The sequence below is a fragment of the Saimiri boliviensis genome, chromosome 9 (assembly GCF_048565385.1).
Source record: "Saimiri boliviensis isolate mSaiBol1 chromosome 9, mSaiBol1.pri, whole genome shotgun sequence".
Classification (NCBI taxonomy): domain Eukaryota; kingdom Metazoa; phylum Chordata; class Mammalia; order Primates; family Cebidae; genus Saimiri; species Saimiri boliviensis.
Genome location: NC_133457.1, coordinates 92006229 through 92024661, shown reverse-complemented (window position 1 = coordinate 92024661; position 18433 = coordinate 92006229). Strand labels below are relative to the sequence as shown.

General features: G+C 51.4%; 1 protein-coding gene across 3 annotated transcripts in view; it reads left to right on the top strand.

Moving 5' to 3' along the window:
- The window catches only part of SMOX (spermine oxidase), a 43747-nt gene extending 26226 nt beyond the window's left edge, over window positions 1-17521 (top strand). For 2 of the 3 annotated variants that reach the window (XM_039479685.2, XM_074406292.1), the window contains exons 2-8: window positions 3213-3446; window positions 7380-7606; window positions 11934-12107; window positions 12220-12979; window positions 13608-13768; window positions 16556-16645; window positions 17065-17521. In XM_039479685.2, the coding sequence (XP_039335619.1) occupies window positions 3239-3446; window positions 7380-7606; window positions 11934-12107; window positions 12220-12979; window positions 13608-13768; window positions 16556-16645; window positions 17065-17202 (1758 nt within the window). In that variant the 5' untranslated portion in view covers window positions 3213-3238 and the 3' untranslated portion in view covers window positions 17203-17521. The remainder of the gene's footprint in view (window positions 1-3212; window positions 3447-7379; window positions 7607-11933; window positions 12108-12219; window positions 12980-13607; window positions 13769-16555; window positions 16646-17064) is intronic. The other variant, XM_039479684.2, reaches the window with a different exon arrangement.
- The last annotated feature ends 912 nt before the right edge of the window (window positions 17522-18433 follow it).

Genomic DNA, 18433 nt, shown 5'->3' with positions numbered 1-18433 from the left:
GCATCCCCGCTGACCTCCCCGCCCGCCCCATGCGGGCGGCCACATCCTCACCTCTAAATTTAGTCCGCAGGAAGGAGAACCTGGGGCAGGGGCGAGGGAGGAGAGGGGCGGGAGTCAGAGGACAGAAACAGGGAGGAGGGAAGGGCCGGAGCTGCCCTGCGCCAGGCGTGGCCTCATCCCCAGCGAAAGCGCGCCGCGAGCTGTCTGGGAAGCGGAGCGGGAGCCCCTGCCTCCGAACTGGAGGCTGCCCGGATGGGGCTCTGGGCCTCGGGCGCCACCTCCCGGCCATTTTGGGAACCGGTTCTGCGTGGAGTGGAGGGGCCTGGGTCTCCGGGGGCTTGGAGGGCATTTAGGGGCGGGGGGTCGGGGGAGGTTTCCCGTCTAGGCCCAGGTGCGTCGTGGGACAGTTGGAACGGGCCGGGGAGGCACAAAGAGCAGCTTCTCAGCCTGAGCGTATTTCAAAAAAAGCCCTCTTTGCTTACCTATGTCGTTTAAGTGATATTGGCCAGGCGTGGTGCCTGATGCCTGCAATCCCAGCACATTGGGAGGCCAGGGCGGGTGGAACATGAGGTCAGGAGTTCAAGACCAGCCTGGCCAAGATGGCGAAACCCTGTCTCTACTAAAAATGCAAAAATTAGCCGGTCCCGGTGGCAGGCGCCTGTAATGCCAGCTACTCAGCAGGCTGAGGCAGGAGAATCGCTTGAACCCAGGAGGCAGAGGTTGCAGTGAGCCGAGATTGCGCCACTGCCCTACAGCCTGGGCGACAGAGTGAGACTCCATCTCAAAAAAAAAAAAAAAATAAAATAAAAAGTGATGTTAAGGACACTGCTGTTCCAAGCAGGATGGAAACCTCAATAGTCAGACCCTGAAATGCATGGAGAAGAAAGTTAGTGTGGCAGCCTTTGATGGATTGATTGGAAGGCAGGAATGACTGTCTTGTTAGTGAGATCTATTAGATACATACAGTAAATTACACATATCTTATATGTGCAATTCAGTGAATCTTCATATGTGCACTGGGTACCTACCTTTCGGATTAAGATATTTATTCCCTCCACTTTAGAAAGGCCCCTCCTGCCCACTTCTGCCATCTCCCTGCCTCATAACCTTTCTTCTGACCTCTAGGTTCACAGATTGGGTTTGCTTCTTCTTGACCTTCATGTAAATGGAGTCATATGGTCCGTGCCCTTTTGTCTCTGGCTTCTTTTGCTTAGCGTATGACTGAGGTGCCTCTGTGTTGTTGGGAATATCAGTAGTGGGGTTCTATTTATTGCTGAAGAATAGTCCACGGTATGGATATTTACCTACAGCACCATATATGTGTCTGTTCTCCTGATGATGGACCTGTGTGGGGTGTTTTTATTTTCAGGATGTTATAAGTATAACTGCTGTATACACTCTTAGACATGTGTCTTTGGTGGAATATGCCCTCTTTCTGTTGGGTGTATTTTTTTTGTTTTTGAGATGGAGTCTTGCTCTGTCGCCCAGGCTGGAGTGCAATGGTGCGATCTTGGCTCACTGCAACCTCCACCTCCTGGGTTCAAGCAATTCTCCTGCCTCAGTCTCCTGAGTAGCTAGGACTACAGGCACACACCACCACCCTCAGCTAATTTTTCATTTTTAGTAGAGATGGGTTTTCACCATGTTGGTCAGGCTGATCTCAAACTCCTGACCTCGTGATCTGCCTGCCTTGGTCTCCCAAAGTGCTGAATTACAGATGTCAGCCACTGCACCCAGCCGGTGTATTCTTAAGAGTGGGATTGCTATGTCAAGGGAACAGTTATGTGCAGCTTTATTAGGTATGGGCGACAGTGCCCCTTGTCTGATGTCCAGCAGCCATCTTCCACCCACATTTGTTCCCTGTTAGATCCTGGATACTATTAGATTCTGCAAATTCTGCCACTTAAACCTCAGCAAAGACAACTGGAATCTAAATTGCTTGAATCAGGGAAGGAACAGGGACAGCATTTGAGCTGAGTGGTTCCTCAGGGTGGCCCCCAGATACCTCCAAACCCTCCTGGTCATTCTGGGGAAAGAAAAGCAGCCTCTCCTATCCCTGGAGCCAGATTCAGGGACCCCTTTGGTCTCCCAGCCATCAGGGACCCCTTTGGTCTCCCAGCCATCAGCTCCCGTAGTCTGGCATCTCTGAGCAAACTGACTTAGTGTAACTGTCAATTTTATGTCTGGCCTCTGGTGCCATGGGTCCTGTTGGTCCACTGTTTCCTGGGCTCCTTGCTGCTTTGTGGTGGCTGAGGGACTGGGTGGCTGGGAAAACAACCTACCCGGAATAGCAGGCTTGTTGGATGCAGGCCTCGTGGCACTTTTTCGGGGGGAGGGCGGGACTATGTCCTGCCCACCAAATTGCCACTTCATTGAGGCTGTGAAAGACCAACAGAAAGCCAGAGACAAGAGAAGGGGCAAGGGAAAGAGAGAGAGAGCGCCAGGGAAGAGCCAGGCAAAGGAGGGAGAGCAGAGGGTCCAGACGTGTGTGCAAGTATCCTGGTGTCTGTGTGAGTGTCCTGGTGTCTGTGTGAGTATCCTGGGGTCTGTGTGAGTATCCTGGGAGTCCAGACAAGTATCTTTGGGTAAGTATCCTGGGGTCCATGCAAGTATTTTGGGGCCCAGGCAAGTATCCTGTGGTCTGTGTGAGTATCCTGGGGAGTCTGTGTGAGTATCTTGGGGTCCAGGCAAGTATCCCAGGGTCTGTGTGAGCATCCTGGCATTGGCACCAGGTGGACCACAGCAGCCATGCCATGCTGAGCTGGTCCAGAATCAGCAGCCCCAAGCCTCAGTCTCTCCTGACTGCGGCCATCTCTTCAATTGCCGCCTCTCATCTCCACTTTGGGACCTGTCAGGGAAGAGGCAGTGCCCAACAAGTTTAGGAGTGGAATTGAGAATTTCAGGGGCTTAAGATGGGCTCTCAGGTCTCCTGCCTGCTGGTAGGGACCCAAAATGCATCCCTCCCTTACTTTCTCCTTCCCTCCCTTTCTTCCTTTTTTCATCCCTTCCTCTCACCTTCCCTTATTTCTTCTTCCCTCCCTCCCTGCCCCTTTGGAGGTGGCTTTTCTTGTTCAGGTCCTCAGAGAGAGAGGGAGAGACTCCAGGTCCTCCTGCAACAGAGGGCAGAGTGTGATGGGAGCCCTGAGTGTCCCTTGGGGCAGATGGGAAGTGAAGGCAGAGCCAGTAAGCTGTGATTCCCTCTCCCCCTGCAGGTTCCTAGAAGGTGAGTGCGGACGGTATGCAAAGTTGTGAATCCAGTGGCGACAGTGCGGATGACCCTCTCAGTCGTGGCCTGCGGAGAAGGGGACAGCCTCGTGTGGTGGTGATCGGCGCCGGCTTGGCTGGCCTGGCTGCAGCCAAAGCACTTCTTGAGCAGGGCTTCACGGATGTCACTGTGCTTGAGGCTTCCAGCCGCATCGGAGGCCGCGTGCAGAGTGTGAAACTTGGTAAGTGCCACCCAGTCCAGCCCAGCCACCTCCCCGGGTCACCTGGAGTCCCCTAACTCCCAGCTTTTCCTGAAATCTCATTATTTTAGCTCCTGGGATAAATGTTCCATCATGCATCCTGCCTGGGCGTTTTCCAGACGCTTCCTTTGCTCCTCGAGGCAGCCCTCTGAAGTGGGCATGGTGGGGCCCTGACTTCCATTTTTGGAGAATGCTGGCTTGCCTCTGACCTAGGGTTCACAGTGTTTGGGAGGGAGTGGACACCCAAGCTGCCTTGGTACTGAGTGGGCCAGTTTCTGTTTCACAAGAAGTGAAATTCTCCTGCAAGGTCCTCATAGTCACTAACTTTTGATTGTGAATTAGTACATCATGACTGAGAGCTAGCCCTGGAGAAGTAGGATCCTGGGTTAGCAGAGGTGAAAGGGGATTTGGGGCCTCCTTATGGCTGATGGGCAGGTCTTGGGATTATCTGGGAAGTGGATCTGTCCAGGTTGCAGAGCAATGAGGACCCTGGAGAAAGCAGCCAGGTAAGAAACTTGCCCTAGGGGTGGGCAGACTTTACCAGGGGTCTCAGAGAATGGGGAAACTGCCTGAAATTCCTCTGTCGGGGCTTCCCAACAGGGGAGGGGAGTCTGACCAATGAGGGGTTGAGTGGGTAGAAACCATGAAAATGACCCAGTGAGACCACACCTGGCCTGGAGTGTGTGGCTACATTGATCCTCTATTTTTTTTTTTTTTAAGATGGATTCTCACACTTGCTCAGGCTGGAGTGTGGTGGTGCAATCTTGGCTCACTGCAACCTCCGCTTCCTGGGTTCAAGTGATTCTCCTGCCTCAGCCTCCCAAGTAGCTGGGACTACAGGTGTGTACCACCATGCCCAGCTAGTTTTTGTATTTTTAGTAGAGGCAGGGTTTCACCATGTTGGCCAAGGTGGTCTCGAACTTCTTACCTCAGGTGATCCGCCTGCCTCAGCCTCCCAAAGTGCTGGGATTACAGACGTGAGCCACTGTGCCTAGCTCCTCTAGAGGATTTTGTGTCTGGTATATTCCCAAGGCCAGGCAGAGATGGTGCAGCTGCTTGCTTAGAGAAGTAGGTTGTCAGGCTTAGAATCTCAGAGGTTGGGGACATGTGGGGGCCTTCTCTCTTGTAGAAACCTTGATCACATTAAGTGTCCTCCCCTATAGCATTTCCCGCAAGGCATAACTAAAGTTGTCCCTTTTCTCTTGGTACACACAAGGGTGTCTGCTGGCAGCGAGGGTGAAAGTGCCATCCAAAGCTGCACTTGTAAACCTGGGACAGCCAGTGGGAAAGCCCGGGGACTCTGTTGCTCATCACCTGATTCGCTGACTAGAAGCCTTAGGGAAGGGTGGGCTCTGTTTATGATTCTCCAGTCTTGATGAGACAGTCAGGGTCTGGCACAGAAACAGAAGACAGGAAGACAAATGGCCCAGTGTCAGTAGTAGCTGATGGCTGGGACGTGCCATGCTGGAGAATGATGGTACAAGGTGGCGAGCTGGGAGAGATGGTGCTGCAGGAGGGGGAGAGGAACCATGATGATCAACTGATCGATTAGTCGATTGGTGGGAAGGCTTCCTAGAGGTAGGGAGCGTGGGCCTCAGTGGTGGTGGGAGTTGGGTATGTAGTGAGAAGGAAGAAGGAGTAATGTGTGTGAAAGGATGTATGTGGGGGCAACCGAGACAGCACCCTGCCAGGAGAAGGAAGAACACATCACGGAAAGGGTGTGCATGCGTGTGTGGTGTGTGCAGTCACACAGGGCTGGAAGCCCAGCTGCAGCTGGACCTGCTGCATAGGGAAATGGTAGCTATGACTTTGTCAAGGTGAGAGCAGGGGTCGAGGCCAGGGGCTCCTGGGACGGTATGGGTAGGCATGCAGACAATATCTGGTGCCCTTTGGATATAGGGGTGTGGCAAGGATGACAGAGATGGAGGGGCATGTGGGAGAGGACAGGAAGCTTTCTCAGGCGGGGGCCTGCTCTGGGCCTCTACCTCCTTACAGAGCCTGGGGAGAGAGGTGGGCACTGATCCTACTCCTGATCTTGAACACTCACCTAAATCCTGCTTTTGCTGAATATCTGGAGGCAGGAAAGGTGCCCCATGTCTGGGCTACCCCATGGTTCTACGACCTGGAGCTCCCTGCTGTGTGCTGGGAAAGGTTCAGATTCCTTCCCAGAGTACTGGTCCCTTCTGCTCCTATCAGGAGCTCAAACCAGGCAAGACACTTCAGGGAGCTCCAAGCCTGAGGTTGTAATAGAGGGGTAGCAATTAAATGCCCTTGATGCCCACCAGAGACCCGCTGCCAACAGGACAATGGCTTTTCAGCTTTTGGTGTCCTCCAGTTTGTCCACGATAGCCCTACCTATGTGTCTGGTGGTGGGCACAGGCTTCTTTCTGGTCTCATGCCTCAGCAGGATAAACCTTGGTTTCTTTCCATGGTTGTCACATCCTTGGAGGGTGAGGATGGAAGCCATGAGGCCCCTTGAGGCTGAGGCTCTGAATCCACAAACATCACTCTCACTACATTCTGTTAACCAAAGCAAGTCACAAGTCCAGCTCAGATCCAGAAACTGGGGAAACAGACTCCACCTTCTCATGGGAGGAATGACAGTCATGTTGCAAAGGGGTGTGTGCACAAAGATAGGAAGAATCACTGTGACTGTCTTGGTAAAAAATGTACCACATATATCTTGAAGCAGTCCTGCAAAAACAAAGCAAAACACTCCCCACAAAGTTTCTATCTCTTTTCCTTTCATTGTTTCAACTTCCCTGGGAGCTAGGTAGGGATGGAGACGAATGGGAGAAGGAGACAGCTTCTGCAGCATCAGAAGAGGAAACTGAGGTCCAGGCAGGGAGGCGACTTGGCTCAGAGTACATGGTACCTTGGCTGTGGATGAGGTAGTAGATTTAGTTCCCAGGCCATCCCAACATGGACCCAGGAGATGTTCCCTGCCCTAGTCAGGCTCTCAGGGTTTTTTGTACTATGCCAAAGGATGTAGAGGGCTTCACTTTTTTTTTTTTCTTTTTTGAGATGGAGTTTGCTTTTGTTGCCCAGGCTGGAGTGCAATGGCACCGTCTTGGCTCACTGCAACCTCCACCTCCCAGGTTCAAGTGATTCTCCTTCCTCAGCCTTCCAAGTAGCTGGGATTACAGGCATGTGTCACCATGCCCGGCTAATTTTTATATTCTAGTAGAGACAGGGTTTCTCCATGTTGGTCAGGTTTCAAACTTTGCCATGCCTGGCTAATTTTTGTACTCTGGTAGAGGCAGGGTTTCTCCATGTTGGTCATGCTGTCTCGAACTCCTGACCTCAGGTGATCTGCCCACCTCGGCCTCCCAAAGTGCTGGGATTACAGGCATGAGCCACTGTGCCTGGCTGCTTCACTTTCCCTGGAAGTGTGCTTTAGATTGCTTTATGGAGGAATCTTGCAAACTGGTATGTTTGGCCTTCTCTTCTGCCCTATGCTGAGTTGGGAGGGGACCATTTTCTTTCCTGGAAATGCTTTAGACCCTGGAGCCACTGAGGATGTTGAAGAATTGAAAAAAGGCCAGGTGGAGACCCTCAGGGGCCCCCAGTGCTTCTCCCGGGTCAGGAGGTACCAGTGAAGAAGTTGGGTGTGGTATCTGGTGTTATCTAAGAAACAGGTGGGGCTGAAAAAGAAGAGCATTCTAACTGGTCCAGTAAGGTGACTCTGGGACAAATCACAGTCATCCAAGGTGGCAGTTATCTTAGCTATAAGGTGATTTTCAGTAGAAACTTTTCACTGAGGATGTTTGTTGGTTGCCAGCAGTGGGGGTTCAAGCTCCTTCCTGTCCCATTGTAGGGGTAGAAAGAGCCTCTTGGAGGAAGGAGGAGGAAGCAGTGCTGGCCCTCTCTGGAGAAGTCCCTAAGCCTCTAAGGGCCTGTTGTTGTTACCCTCAGGACACGCCACCTTTGAGCTGGGAGCCACCTGGATCCATGGCTCCCATGGGAACCCTATCTATCATCTAGCAGAAGCCAACGGGCTCCTGGAAGAGACAACTGATGGGGAGCGCAGCGTGGGCCGCATCAGCCTCTACTCCAAGAATGGCGTGGCCTGCTACCTTACCAACCACGGCCGCAGGATCCCCAAGGACGTGGTTGAGGAATTCAGCGATTTATACAACGAGGTGAGGCGTGAGCAGAGCAGCTGGTCCTGAGGGCGTGGGCAGCCCTGGGAGGTCTTCTGTGATCCTTGTCATGTCTCTGCACACTCCCTGGGCCCTGCATGTGGAAAACCAGAATGATGTGAGGATAAAATGAAGATGCTGAGTGGGAAAGTACTAGGCAAGAGATTATTGATACTTGTGATTAAATATATCTTTAAAAAGGCCTTACACATCTTTTGTTAGATTTATTACTAGGTATGTGGGGGTGGGGGTGATGGTTGTTACTGTTGTTGCTTTTAGATACTCTTATAAGCGGTAGTTTTTTGTTTTGTTTTTATTTGAGACGGAATCTTGCTCTGTCCCCAGGCTGGAGTGCAGTGGCATGATCTCGGCTCACTGCGACCTCCACCTTCCAGGTTCAAGCGATTCTCCTGCCTCAGCCTCCTGAGTAGTTAGGATTATAGGCGCGTGCCACCATGCCTGGCTAATTTTTGTATTTGTAGTAGAGACAGGGTTACACCATGTTGGTCAGGCTGGTCTCAAACTCCTGACTCCATCATCTGCCCACCTCAGCCTCCCAAAGTGCTAGGATTACAGGCCTGAGCCACCGAGCCTGACCTAATTATTTCTAATTCTAACAATATATATATATTTTGTTAATTATATTAATTTATATTCTAATACTTTTTTAGAATTTATGTATATAACTCTACAACTCTACACAAAAAAATGAGTTTTGGCTTTTTCTGTCTAGTCCTTAGAGCAGCCTTTGTCCAGGAGAACTTTCCACAGTGATAATGATGTGTTAGATCTGCACTACGCAGCATGGTTGACACTAGCCACGTCTGGCTCTTGAGCACTTGAAGCGATGCAAGTAAAACTAAGGAACTGAATATTTAATTTTTTTTATTGAGATGGAGTCTTGCTCTGTCGCTTAGGCTGGAGTGCAGTGGCACGGTCTCGGCTCACTCTCCCCGCAACCTCCATCTCCCAGGTTTAAGTGATTCTCCTCCCTCAGCCTCCTGAGTTGCTGGGATTACTTACAGGCAAGAACTAGCACGCCCAGCTAATTTTTGTATTTGTAGTAGAGACGAGGTTTCAGCATCTTAGGCTGGTGTCGAACTCCTGACCTTGTGATCTGCCCACCTCGGCCTCCAAAAGTGCTGGGATTACAGGCGTGAGCCACTGCTCCTGGCCTAATTTTTTAATTTTAAATTGCTACAGGTGTCTAGTAGCTACTGCGTTAGATAGCACAGCTGTCGACAGTTTTTTTTTTTTTTCTTGCCTTATTGCACTGGTTAGTATCTCCAGTGCAGTGTTGGATAGAAGTGGCAATGGCACATATCCTTGTTTTATTCAGATTTTTAAAAATTATTAATATCATTAACATTCTTTAACTGTGTGAACTGCAGTGCACAAGCAAGGTAATGAGTAGGCCCTGTCATCTGATAGCTTGTCATTTATGGTGTAATGACCCTTCACTCCAGGTCAGTAATTTGGCCAGCAAGCACCTCTTGTGCATTTTCTAATCTCTTGGGCATAAGAAAGGAGAAATGACCCTGGCTTTGGGGTAGCCCCTGCTCTATGGAGGACAGGCACACTCAGTGTCTTGTGTGTGTACACCAACAAGGTACGTTGTGTGCAGTCCATTGTATTGTGTGTTATCATGTGCAAAGAAACTGAATTGTTAATGGTCAGAGAAGAACTAGTATTCTTCAAAGTAGACCTTTCTGGTCTGCTGGAAATCAGCTCCAGCCTGATTCCCAAGTTATTGTGAGTGATTCAAACATGATGCCTTTTGAAAATGACTTTCAGGGCCCATGGTTTGTCCTTTTAAATGTTTTTAAAAGTAGATCATCATCAAATTCAGCTGGTGGGTTTGATTTTTGAAAATCAAGAGTGTGCATTGTTAATAATGGGGTGGATATGGTGGATTATCCATCTGGATGGTGGTGTTTTGAGTTTAAAAGGATAAGGTGTAACCATGATGTCAAGATTTCTTTGCGTGGCTTTTAGCCAATCCTGGAGGCCATTCTGAAGAGGTGCACTCTAAGCACGTGACGCCTCAGCAAGGCTTCGTAATAAATATGCAGCCCCCAAAGATGATGACTTTGAAGAGCCATTCCTTTGAATGTATTTTATTTATTAACAAATAAATGAGTTTGTGCAGTGGCATCCTCTAGAGCTTAGTTTCTGGAGTAAGACTGCCTTGATTAAATGCCAGTTCTACCATTTGTTAGCTGTGGAATCTTGCACAGGTTATTGAGCCTCTCTAAGCCCTACTTTCCTCTTCTGTAAAATGGGCATGGTGGTACCTACCTCATAGTATTATGAGGATTGAATGAGATCCCAATGGTAAGTGCTTAATGAGAATTAGGGTATTATTAGCTGTCACAGACAGGTCCCATTTTCCTTGGGTCACTCTGGGAAGGTGTCAGATAACCCAGGAGAGGAGACTGTGCCGTACGACACAGCCATGCTTAGTGAAGGCGGCCCTAGTCGGTGGCTGATACGAAGAGTCACGTCGATGGACTAAACGTGTTACTCCTCAGCTGGGCATTTTGGCCTGTAGTTAACATAAGCTGAGGATTGGCTACCATGTTGCTTATCACCCAAGGGAAAACCCCAGGGAGGAGGAGGCAAGTTGAAAGCTGACTCTTGGCAGTGAAGAATTTCTAGGTCAAGCATTTGCTGAGGACTCTAGCTAAGGCTAACCACTGGGCATCTCATGATTGCAGGGAGGCAAGACAAAACAATTTCCCTCACTCTTCTTTATAATTTAGTCTCCAGAGAGAAGTTTAATTCCTGTTTATGTCTCAGGTGGAGGCCTTCCCCTTGAGTGAGATGGTGGTGGTGTCGGGTGGCGGATATCACTGAGCTTTGCCATCTTCCTTGGCCCTTTGGTCCCAAGGCCTAGGCCAGGGTTGGGGGACAGGGCAGACACCATTCCCAGGCATGAGTGCTGACCATGCTCACTTTAGGAAGGGAGACAAAGCATTCATCAGCTCAGTCACAGAGGCCCAGCCAAGGAGTCTCCATAAGCCAGTGTCCTGGGCATGACAGCTGTGGGCATGTGATCCTGCTGCCTTCCTGCTCACAGCCCCCCAGTGGTGCCAGGACCTTGGATCAAGTCCAGAGTCCTTGGAATAACTCTCAGTCCTTTATGCCCTGGCTCCTGCCTGCCTTTCCAAAGTCGGCTCTCAGATCTTCCTCTCTCCTTGCTGCCCCCTCCAGCAAAACCAAACCCCGTCAGGATTCCTGACTGCATCTCCATCTTTGAGGTTGCTGTTCCCTCTGCCTGAAATACTTTTCTTCCCTCTCCTCCCTCCATCCTGGCTGTCTCCCACCTGCCCAGGGTTGTCTGCGTTGACCTCACAGCCCCGGGTACTTTCCTATCACGGCAGCCCAATCGTAGACTGTCTCCCTAGCTGGAGTGAGGGCAGGGGCAGGGACTGTTTTGCCCACATTACAAGCTGTGTCCCGCACAGAGCCTGGTAAATGTTGAGTGAATGTTGCTTCTGGGGGTCCCAGGACTGCCCTGGTCTGGCTTACTTCCTTCAGGGAGCTCTGCCTGATGCTTAGTGTCTGTATATGAGGCAGACATTGGGAGGATGGGGGCGGCAGTCAGACCCCATTTCAAGGGACTGATCATCATTATCTGTTGATGAGGTGTGGGCTGGAGTTCTTGCTGAAATGTCTCCGTGAAATGCAGCTCCGTTCCTTGGCACACTGGGGCCTCCTGAGACCATGGCTTTTGCGTTCCTGTCTTCTCTCTGCATCCTGGCTGAGGCCTGAAGCAAAGGGGGATGCTTTGTACGGACCTGACAGGCCCAGGGGGTTGTCTCCAGCAGAAGGGCCCCTTCTGCTGGCCAGGCCACAGCTCCAGACTGCCCTCTTGGGAGCAGGGAAAGCAGACACGCTTGGGCAGGGGTGGCAGGGAAAGCGCACGTATGGTTCTTGGAACAGGTAAATGTGTGCAAATGCCCATCTTCCAGTGGGAGGCAGAGCCCGTGGAGGCCCATGCAGAGTCCATGAGGGGTGGCTTCTTTCCCACAGACTGTATGGGCACCAAATGTTTCACTTTGCCCTAAGCGAGGGCTCAGCAAGAGAGCCTCTGGGGCCCATCCCACCTCCCCCAGAGGCCGGAGGCGAGGAGGTGGCCGCCCAGGGCCTGTTGGTGCAGTCCTGGTGCAGCATTGAGTGCAACATCGGTTCCCTAAGGGACAGAGACCAGGGGCTCAGGGCATCCAGGGGACACCTGGGAACTGGAGGCTTTTGAGTTGGGGCCCTTCTGTTTGAGATGAAGGTGTGATGAGGTGTTTTCAGTCTCATGGGGTCTCTCTGGCAGGTCTATAACTTGACCCAGGAGTTCTTCCGGCATGATAAACCAGTCAATGCTGAAAGTCAAAATAGCGTGGGGGTGTTCACCCGAGAGGAGGTGCGCAACCGCATCAGGGATGACCCTGACGACCCAGAGGCCACCAAGCGCCTGAAGCTCGCCATGATCCAGCAGTACCTGAAGGTATCTTGAGGAAGACGGATTCTGGGGGTGTCTGGGTCTGAGGAGGGCTGCGCTGCTCCTACCCCTGCCCAACTCTGGTGGTCACCTGGCTTCTCCCTGGGTCTTCCCGCAGGTGGAGAGCTGTGAGAGCAGCTCACACAGCATGGACGAGGTGTCCTTGAGCGCCTTCGGGGAGTGGACCGAGATCCCAGGTGCTCACCATATCATCCCCTCCGGCTTCATGCAGGTTGTGGAGCTGCTGGCGGAGGGCATCCCCGCCCACGTCATCCAGCTGGGGAAACCAGTCCGCTGTATTCACTGGGACCAGGCCTCGGCCCGCCCCAGGGGCCCTGAGATTGAGCCCCGGGGTGAGGGTGACCACAATCACGACACCGGGGAGGGTGGCCAGGCCGGAGAGGAGCCCCCGGGGAGCAGGTGGGATGAGGAAGAGCAGTGGCCGGTGGTGGTGGAGTGCGAGGACTGCGAGCTGATCCCAGCGGACCACGTGATTGTGACTGTGTCGCTGGGCGTGCTGAAGAGGCAGTACACCAGCTTCTTCCGGCCAGGCCTGCCCACAGAGAAGGTGGCTGCCATCCACCGCCTGGGCATTGGCACCACTGACAAGATCTTTCTGGAATTCGAGGAGCCCTTCTGGGGCCCCGAGTGCAACAGCTTACAGTTTGTGTGGGAGGATGAGGCGGAGAGCCGCACCCTCACCTACCCACCCGAGCTCTGGTACCGCAAGATCTGCGGTTTCGATGTCCTCTACCCGCCTGAGCGCTATGGCCACGTGCTGAGCGGCTGGATCTGCGGGGAGGAGGCCCTCGTCATGGAGAAGTGTGATGACGAGGCAGTGGCCGAGATCTGCACCGAGATGCTGCGTCAGTTCACAGGTTTGCGTGCCCCACGGCCCACTCCCCCCGCCCCGCCTTCCTCACCCACCCTCCTCTGCTGGGCCTCTGGCAGCTCTCTCCTCCCCAGACTGTGAAACTCAGATGCTGTACCTACTGGGTGAGGGACGCCACACCCGGCCTAAGGCTCCTCAATTGCTGACAGTTTGGAGCTTGAAGCACTCAGAATGCTGGGCACTGTGTTTCTTCCCTCTTTCTAAGGGCTGATGGTAAAACACTCAGACATCACTGACCATTGTGCTTTGTTGCTAAGAGCTGGATTTGCATTTTACTCTCTGAGTCTTTCAGCTGAACGTTTTTCACCCACTATTCCAGGAGGGCCTCACAAGAACCCCTGAAATTAGCCGGGGCAGCATGATGATCTGTCATGTTTTCAGATAGATAGGAAAAGTAAGGTGGAGTGTTTTGCTGGGGGTCACAGGAGGTGCTGAGTGGGTACACAGCTTGGGTCCCAGCCTCTCTCCTTCCTCCTGTATCCTCTCTGTCTACCCCTGGCAATCTGGTCCTCCTGGAGCCCTGGAGGTGGGGTGGGGTTGTCCATTTGGGGTCATCTTCTGTACACAGCCATTTCTTATCCTCCCTCCCCTTGGCTTTTCTGACTTTCCATCAGGGAACCCCAACATCCCAAAACCGCGGCGAATTCTGCGCTCGGCCTGGGGAAGCAACCCCTACTTCCGCGGCTCCTATTCATACACGCAGGTGGGCTCCAGTGGGGCAGACGTGGAGAAGCTGGCTAAGCCCCTGCCATACACGGAGAGCTCAAAGACGGCGGTAAGCGGGGGCGTGTGGGTAAGGAGGGGAGTTGTGGGTGTATTTTGTATGTGTGTCTGGTCCAGGGTGAGGAGGGCCAGGGTACTGTTCACTAAAGGGTGCTCAGGTGAGGCGGGGATGGAGTAGCTTCTGTAATGAGAGAGAACACAAGGAGAAAGTGCACTTAATATCTGGAAGAAAAAATGGAATCGAATTGAAACTTAAAATGTTTTCTTGATGTTAGGAAAACTGAGCTATTCTGTGCTGTGTTGGCAATATGATAGCTGTCAGCCACTTTCAATTTAAATTAATAAATTACAAATTTAATATAGTATATATTTTTTTTCTTTTTTGAGACAGGGTCCTGCTCTGTCTACACTTCAGTCTGGGGTGTGGTGGTGCGATCACACTCACTGCAGTCTTCACCTCCCGGGTTCAAGTGATCCTCCCAGCTTAGCCTCCCAAGTAGCTGGGACCACAGGCACACCATCACACTCAGCTAATTTTTGTATTTTTGGGGGTAGAGATGGGGTTTCATCATATTGCTAGGCTGGTCTTGAACTCCTGGGCTCAAGCTGTCCTCCCGTCTCAACCTCCTAAAGTGCTGGGATTGTAGGAATGAGCCACCACACCTGGCCAATATAGTGACGTTTTTGTTCCTTGGTTGCACTAGTCACATTTCAAGTTGAATAGCCACATGTGGCTAGAGGCTACCATAGCAGATTATATAGTGATAGAATGTTTCCACCATCATGGAATGTCTTACTGGACAGCGCCAATTCAATGGAAATGTTTTCCCAATATATTTTAGCAAATAAAGTTTAGAATACTGGCACTGTCCAAAATTATGGCAACTGTCCACTAAAAAGAATAGTAAATCTGAAATATATCCTTTTGCTCCCATAAAGTGAATTTTGAGTTTCCCCCATCAAGTAGACACACCCAATGAATGTTAAAACTCAACAGAGTTATATTTGAAACAATTATTTGGTGTAATTGGTAAAGAAGAGTTCAGTCAACCAGAGTCTACTGTGCCTGCCCAGCTGTGCTCAGGGGGAGAGAGAAAAGGGCTGGTGTTTAAAGAGACAGAGGTCCTTAGGAAAGGTCCTTTCTGCTACCACAGCCATCCTCCTAAAAAGCAAATCTTCTCTTTTCACCTGCATCAGGTAGGACTAGCAGGTAGCAAAGCAAAGCAAACACAACCATAGCTTAAACAAGGAAAATCAAAAGGAAATCTGGAGGCCAGCAGCAGGATCCTGTATCATTAGCACCTGGCTCCCATCTTCAAGGCCACCTGTGGTCCAAGAGGGCTGCAGAAGCTTTGCTCTCACATCTGCATCTTAGGCTGGAAGGAGGAGGAAAGGCAAATGGCAAGAGGGAAACTCTTCGAGCTGAGTCAGCGGTGTCTCTAAGCAACAGTGGACTTTAAAGCTCATTGGCCAGAACATAGTCACAAGACTGCTCCCAGCTGCTAGAGAGGCTGGGCAATGTAATTTTTATTCTGGATGGCAACAGACCCAGTTAAAAATCAGGACTTTGTTATTGAGGAGAAAGAGGAGAATGGGTGGATGTGGGAGTAGGCAGCTTGCACCCTGACACAGTATACAGCACCCCTTTTGTGGTAACAGCTTCTGTGGGCTCCTTGGTGGTGGGATACAGCCTCACTACCCAGGGGAGGTAAACCAATAGTACCAGCCTCACCTGGCAGCTAGTTAGAAGTACAGACCCTCAGCCTGGCCAACATGGCAAACCCTGTCTCTACTAAAAATACAAATTTAGTTGGGTGTGGTGGCACACACCTGTAGTCCCAGCTACTCTGGAAGCTGAGGCATGAGAATTGCTTGAACCCGGGAGGCGGAGATTGCAGTGAGCCAAGATCATGCCACTGCGCTCCAGCCTGGGCGACAGAGTGAGACCCTGTCTCAAAACAAAAAAACAACCACCCCACCCCCACCAGCACACACACACACACACACACACACACACACACACACACACACACACACAAATAAATAAATAAAATGAAATGTAGGCTCTCAGCCCACTTCAGACCTGCTGGATTAAAAGCTGCATTCTGGCCAGAGATGCTTGCTCCTCCCTGTAATCCCAGCACTTTGGGAGGCTGAAGTGGGAGGATGGCTTGAGTTCAGGCATTCAAGACCAGCTTGGGCAACAAAGCAAGACCCCCATCTCTACAAAAAAATAAAAAAAAAAAAAAAATTAGCCAGGTGTGGTGGCGTGTGCCTGTAGTAGTCCCAGCTACTTAGGAGGCTTAGGTGGGAGGATTGCTTGAGCTCAGGAGGTTGAGGCTGCAGTGAGCTGTGATCGTGCCACAGCCGGGGCAATAGACTAAGATGCTGTCTCAAATAATAATAATAATAATAAATAAAAACTGCATTTTATCAGGATCCACAGCTGGTGTCTTTGCATATTGAATTTGAGAGGCACTAGGATAAAGTCCAAATGCAAACTTGGGGTGCAAAAACTTGTACCTTGCCTAGACCTCACCTAGACAGCCTGCTTTCTCAAGGCCGAGCTCTGGCTGTACCGAAATTCTCACTGTCCCCCAAGCATGGCCTGCTGTGGTACATTTTTGCCCCCATCTTCCCTCCATCTGAAATGCCCTTTGCCTGTCCTTTCACTCAACATATTCCGAGAACCAGTCCAAAGATGCTGTCCTCTGGGAAGCTTTGTGGGATCCCTGACACTAGGCCTCTTTGCTGGGCTTGCGGCGCCTTGCACAAACATCCATTCCATCACGTATGACGCAGTTTAGTAATTGGGTTTCGTGTCTGGCTTCCTCACCAGCATGGAAGCTCTACAAAGCAGCAGCCTGGTCACCTTTTCTCTTCCAAGTGCCCAGAACAGCCCCTGGATGCTAACAGGGGCTCCGTAAAGGTTTGTTAAATTACCACCAACTTTATTGAGTGCTTTGTTCTTCCAGGTTCTAAGTGCTTTAGATACATGAGTTCCCTTAATCCTTATAAATGCCCTCAGAAGTAGGTGGTGTAAACCCATTTGGCAGATGAGAAAAGCGAGGCTTAGGGAGGTTAAACCACTTGCCCCAAGTTCACAAGTAAGAGGCACAGAGAGCATTTGAGACTGCAGAGCCAGGACTCCTAATGGTCTCAGGACAGAAAGAGCCAAGGTTAGAAGCAGGGGAAGGTGGGCAGATGGGACGGGCAGCTCTACGTCCTGTGGAAGCAGCAGCACCTGTGTCTCAGAGCCTCTCTAATTTGTTGTCGGGATGGGGAAGACTGGTGGCCTTGTGGTCTCTGCTGCTCCTCCACCCTGACCTCCCCATCCCCACCCCCCAGCCCATGCAGGTGCTATTTTCCGGTGAGGCCACCCACCGCAAGTACTATTCCACGACCCATGGTGCTCTGCTCTCCGGCCAGCGGGAGGCCGCCCGCCTCATCGAGATGTACCGAGACCTCTTCCAGCAGGGGACCTGAGGGCTGTCCTCACTGCCTGCCCAGAAGAGCCACTAACTCGCGACCTCCAGCCAGCTCCTTGCTGCTGTGTGTTTCTGCCTTCCTGATCCTCTGTAGAACAGATTTTTCTCTTCTGTAGAGCTAGCTGCCCTGACTGCCTTCTGACCCGGCCCTGTAGCTTTTCCCCTTACTCCGGGCCATGAGCAGGTGGGCCGTTCAGTTACCTCTGTGCTGAATCCCACGCCCCCTCTGCCTGCCCTCTGTCCCGCCTTGTTATTGTAAGTGCCTTCAATACTTTGCATTTTGGGATAATAAAAGAGGCTCCCTCCCCTGCCCCTCAGGTTCTTTCTGGTTTTCTCAGCCTCTGTGTATGTGGGTGTGTTTATTTCTATCATATCCCCTTTGAGTAAGAGGGAGAAGCGGGGGGAGCCCTGGCCTGGCTATGTTTCCTGGAAGGGGTGTCCCCTCCTCGAATCTGTTGGAGTGTTTACCTTCCTGCCAGTAAGGCCCCTCAGGAATACGGGCCTCTCACCATCCACCTGCTCCTTCAGGTCTGGCCTGGGTCTGCCCTCTGGCCCTTTCTTTGCTGGACTTCTCTGAGTTGAATTGAGTGACGTGCTGCCTGGAGTGAGGGAGTTTGTGGGAGGGGACCCCAGCTGTGGCTCCATGCCAAGCCTAGGTATGTTCGTTGTTAATCAGTGTCCTGGCCACTGGGCTGTGGGTCTGGCCTCTGGGGTGGCTCCTTTTGAACCTCTGGGAAGGTGGTCATTCTGGGCCTTTTTAAAATTTTTTAGTCTTTTGGCAGGGGGAATATCCTAAGACCTGCTATTTATTGGGGGATAGATTTTTCTTCTCTTCAGCTGGGTTCAGTGCCCCATGCCTGTAATGCCAACACTTTGGGAGGCCAAGGTGGGAGGATCGCTTGAGCCCAGGAGTCTGAGGCTGCAGTGAGCCATGACTACACCACTGTACTCTAGCTTGGGTGACAGAATGAGACCCTGTCTCAGAAAAAGTAAAGAAGGTGTTATTTGTAATCCTTTACATGTAAGCTGTCAAGCATCTCATATTCAGGAATATTTCACACACCAAATATAAAGTGATCAATACTTCACATACTAGGCATCTAGGAAAAGGTCCTGGGCTAGGCCTGGTGGCTCATGCCTGTAACTCCAGCACTTTGGGAGATTGAGCCAGGAGGATTGCTTGAGCCCAGGAGCTTGAGACCAGCCTGGGCAATACAGTGAGACCCCAT